This window comes from Condylura cristata, unplaced genomic scaffold, assembly GCF_000260355.1.
Source record: "Condylura cristata isolate star-nosed mole 26May11 unplaced genomic scaffold, ConCri1.0 scaffold00068, whole genome shotgun sequence".
NCBI classification, from domain to species: Eukaryota; Metazoa; Chordata; class Mammalia; order Eulipotyphla; family Talpidae; genus Condylura; species Condylura cristata.
In genome coordinates, this window is record NW_004567169.1 from 441,718 (window position 1) to 445,582 (window position 3,865).

The 3,865-nt window shown below is 71.7% G+C and overlaps 2 protein-coding genes across 2 annotated transcripts in view; one reads left to right on the forward strand and one right to left on the reverse strand.

The window, feature by feature from the left end:
- Positions 1-1,403, reverse strand: part of CCDC137 (coiled-coil domain containing 137) — a 4,213-nt gene extending 2,810 nt beyond the window's left edge. Inside the window, exon 1 of the mRNA XM_012734753.1 lies at positions 1,347-1,403. Within this exon, the coding sequence (XP_012590207.1) occupies positions 1,347-1,403 (57 nt within the window). The remainder of the gene's footprint in view (positions 1-1,346) is intronic.
- PDE6G (phosphodiesterase 6G, cGMP-specific, rod, gamma) lies at positions 7-2,337 on the forward strand. The gene is made up of 3 exons (XM_004695505.2): positions 7-1,599; positions 1,877-1,917; positions 2,088-2,337. Exons 1-3 carry the CDS (start codon positions 1,454-1,456, stop codon positions 2,162-2,164), a joined length of 264 nt encoding a protein of 87 aa, XP_004695562.1. The 5' UTR covers positions 7-1,453; the 3' UTR covers positions 2,165-2,337.
- Positions 2,338-3,865: the final 1,528 nt, after the last annotated feature.

Here is a 3,865-nt window from a genome sequence, read left to right on the forward strand (position 1 = left end):
TGGCCAGCGTCCCCTCCGCTGCTGACCGCCCTGGCCCAGCCCCCAGATCGCAGGAGCCGCCCTGAAATGGGGCAGTGCCCCAGAGCGGTGCAGCAGAGGTTGCCCCTGGGGGGGAAGGGTCGGCAAAGGCCCCTCTCGGAAGTGTCAGGGCCTCCCCTGTCTCCCCCACAGGCTGTGCGGGTGCTCCCCACGCGGCCCCGCACCCCCACCTACGCAGGTCTCCTCAGCCCTCACACCTGCCAGGGAGAACAGCTAGGGTCGGGCGCCCCCACCCCTGGGGCTGCTTGTCCCTAACTCCCTCGTCCCCTTGTTCTCCAGCACCCGTGACTTTCCCACACGGGGCAGATGCCTGCCTGGGTGGCGGGTGGACACCGGGTTAGCGGGTGCACGTCTCCGGTGACCGGGCCCGGAGCGCCCCACAGGAGGGGAAGGGGCGCCTGGTCTGGCCTGAGAGCCCCCGGGCGCAGGGGAGGTGGGTGTGGGGCTCGGTGCAGCATGGGTGGGGCAGGGCCCTGGGGCAGTCGGGAGCCGCTGGGCGTGCAGTGCAAGCGCATTAGCCTGAGCGGGCAGCCCTAATCAGCTTAGCCGCTGCGGACACAAGCCAGGCCAGGCCTGTGCGGGAGCCACCGGCACCCGGGACCTGGGGCCTGCGCGGTGCTGTGAGTAGCGGCCTCCCCACGCTGGTCAGTCTGTGCCCACCTGCCCAGCCCACTGTCAAGCGGCAGCGTGGCCGTCCCCAAGACTGGTGGCCGCAGAGCCTCAGTCACAGCCCGCCGCGGGCAGGGCAGGTGGACAGCTCCGCAGAGGGTGGGCACGGGCCCGTCTGGGCCTCCAGCGTCTCGGTGACCAGCAGGCCCCCCAGGCCTGCTCCAGCCACCTCGGACCCCACAAACTCGCGGCTCCGGGGGCCGCGCCTCAAGCCGGCCTGGCGGGTCCAGGGCAGCCCTGCTCCCCGCCCGCACCACCCGGCCCAGCCCTGGGGCTTGCAGCCGCCATGGCCGGGGAGGCCCAGGAGGTGGTGGGCAGCAGTGAGTCCCGCTCAGCCCCAGCCTGGCTGGCTGCCGGGGTGAGCTCCTCCCGCTCAGCAGGAGCTAGCTGCCCTTGCCCAAGGTCATGGGGCTTGGGGTGCCCTGGGGTGCAGGGGGGTTCTCTGGCTCTGCCCTGCACCCTCCTGCTGTTCGGAGGTCACTGGCCCTGCTGGGCATCTGTGTGCTGGGGGGGTCAGGTGTCTGCCCCCGGGTTGGGCTGGGGAGCACACGGGGGGTGTTGGGGGGCCGCCCCGAGCAGGGCGGGTGTCGCTGGCCACACTGACGGCCATCTGGCCTCCTCGGCCTGCTGGGTCGTGCCTGAGGGATCAACAGCAGGAGGGCTGAGCGGGACCCGCCCCGGCGCCCCAGCCCCATCGCGAGCGCGCTTGGCAGCCAGACGTCACTGAGACCCTGCCGGCCTGGCCATGAACCTGGAGCTGCCCAAGGCCGAGGTCCGGTCGGCCACCAGGGTGACTGGAGGGCCTGTCACCCCCAGGAAAGGGCCCCCCAAATTTAAACAGCGACAGACCAGGCAGTTCAAGAGCAAGCCCCCCAAGAAGGGCGTCCAAGGGTAAGCAGAGCTGGAGGGGGCCGGTCCTGGCTGCGCCCAGAGCCGGCACAGCCAGGACCAGGGGCGTCCAGCCGCCCTGCCCTGGTTGAGGGCGGGCCAAGGGGTGGGGGGTCCCCTTCCGTTGCCCTGTGCGGCTGGCATGTCGTCATCCATCTGGTCTGCTACCCCACGAGACCACACCCAGCCCCTCGGCACCCCACTACTTACAAACCCCCCGGAAAGGGGAGGGCGTGCACCCCGCGCCCAGCCCTGCAGCCCTGACGCTGTGTCCCCGCAGGTTTGGGGACGACATTCCTGGGATGGAAGGCCTGGGCACAGGTAGGCGGCGCGGCTGCTGGGCCCGCCCCAGGCTCCCCAGCCACGGGGTTTCCCGACCTGTGGGGTCACCAGCCCCTCTCGGGCCTGCGGCACCCCTCGTTTTGACCCCCATGGCCGAGTGACGGGTGTGCCCTGAGAGGAGGGGCCGACCTCCTTGCCTTCCCCCACAGACATCACAGTCATCTGCCCCTGGGAGGCCTTCAGCCACCTGGAGCTGCACGAGCTGGCCCAGTATGGCATCATCTAGCCGCCGCCGGCCCCTCCCAGGACGCCACCTCGGCCACCCAGCCCCCTCCGCACGCCGCCTGGCCTGGGGCGCTGAGGACAGGCCCTTCCCCGCTGACCAGGGCCTGGGGGCCGCCCTGTGGCAGGAGTCGTGTCCTGGCTGTCTAATGCAAATAAAGTGATGGGTCTGGCGCCTCCTCTGCGTGCTGGGTGTGGTCTGGGGGCGGCTGTGGAGGGGGAGACGCCCAGGCCTGGGGGGGTGCTGCAGCACCGCCTGCAGCTGGGATGGGGGTGGGCCCTAGGCTGGTGCCAGCATGTGCGGGGCTCAGCAGGCCACGGGGAGGTCAGAGCCCTGAGCCTGCAGGAGCGCTAACCCCTGCCGGCACCCCCCCCCCCAGCCTGTGGGTGACCAGCCCGCCTGGCAGGCTGCAGTGCAGTAGGAGGCCTGGGGGGGGGGTTGGGTGCCGACCCAGAGGGCAGCAGCCTGAGGGTGTGGGGCTGAGGGGGCAGGGAGCCAGCAGGCGGGACCTGCGGGAGGTGGTCCCCAGTGTTGGGGGGTGGGGGGCCCTGCAGCAGTATCTCCTGGGCCCTGGAGGCCCTCCAATGTCTGCAAGCCAGTGGGCAGGGCCATGGGCCTGGGGCCAGGAGCCAGGACACAGCCCTGGACTGAGCAGCTCCGGAAGGGGGCACCTACCCTCCCCCCCCACCTGTGTGGCTGCTTGCTTGAGGGGAGGGCCCAGTGCACCCCTCCTGCTTGCCTGGGGGTGCTAAGTACTGGGTTTTTGCTCAGCCTCAGGCAGCAGGGTGAGCCAGGGGAGCCACAGGACCCCAGAGCTGGGGCGTGGCCCGCCCTCCCGCTGGGAGCAGGTGCTGGGTGCTGAGGCCGGAGAGTGGCCTGGTGGGAGGTAGGCGGCTGGGTGTTCCCAGGCCGCACGCTGCCCCCTCCCACTCGCTCTACCCTGGCACCACCCCGTGCCCTCCTGAGGGTGGCTGAGGCTGAGGACGCAGGCTGGTGCCCTGGGTCTCAGGCGGAGGGGGGGTCTCTGGGGGACACCTGGCCTGGACAGCAGTGGGCACAGCCAGCTGTCCCTTCTCATGAGGCACCTGGGGGAGCAGGTGCCCAAGAGCCCTGCCCTGGCCAGCAGGACACCCAGGCAGGCCCTGGGGGGCTTAGGGGAAGGAGAGCTCTGTCGGGGACCCCCCCAGGGGGCTGGCTGAGGGTGCAGGGAACCCAGAGCCTGTCGGCCCAGTCCCCTAGCGGGTAGTGTCAACACCAGGACTGCCCACCCCCACAGGCAAATTGCCAGGGCCTCTGGCACGGTCCCGGGGCCTCGGACTGGGCAGGCTCGCCGGTGGCACCCCCCATCCCGTTTGTCTGGACGTTTCCCCCGGCGGGGAGGGCGCTGGGGGCTGCGTCCGGAGGCTGGGCGCTTCCCGCGGCCGAGCTGCGCTGACGGGGTGCCAGCGCCGGCCCTCTGCCGGCCTCAGCCGGACTGTCCGCGCCGGCAGAACCCATTCCGAGGCGCTGGGCGCTGGGCGGCCTCCCGCCGCCCCGTAACTGGGATGCAGCCTGGGAGCCAGTCACGGCTCGGAAACGACGGCGGCGCCGCTGCAGGCGCCCAGCTTTGGGCCGGAACGCGGCCCAGTGGGCTCCTCCTAGCTGAGTTCCCCGAGATGCCCTTTTGCAAAGGGCGCCCCGGCTGCGCGCGGCCCTCCCGGACCG

What these genes read in the sequence shown, in the direction of transcription:
- PDE6G (XM_004695505.2), top strand. Translation starts at nt 1,454, where the DNA reads ATGAACCTGGAGCTGCCCAAGGCCGAGGTCCGGTCGGCCACCAGGGTG. An exon ending in CCCAAGAAGGGCGTCCAAGG is followed by an intron (nt 1,600 to 1,876) that starts GTAAGCAGAGCT and finishes GTGTCCCCGCAG; the next exon opens with GTTTGGGGACGACATTCCTG. An exon ending in GATGGAAGGCCTGGGCACAG is followed by an intron (nt 1,918 to 2,087) that starts GTAGGCGGCGCG and finishes CTTCCCCCACAG; the next exon opens with ACATCACAGTCATCTGCCCC.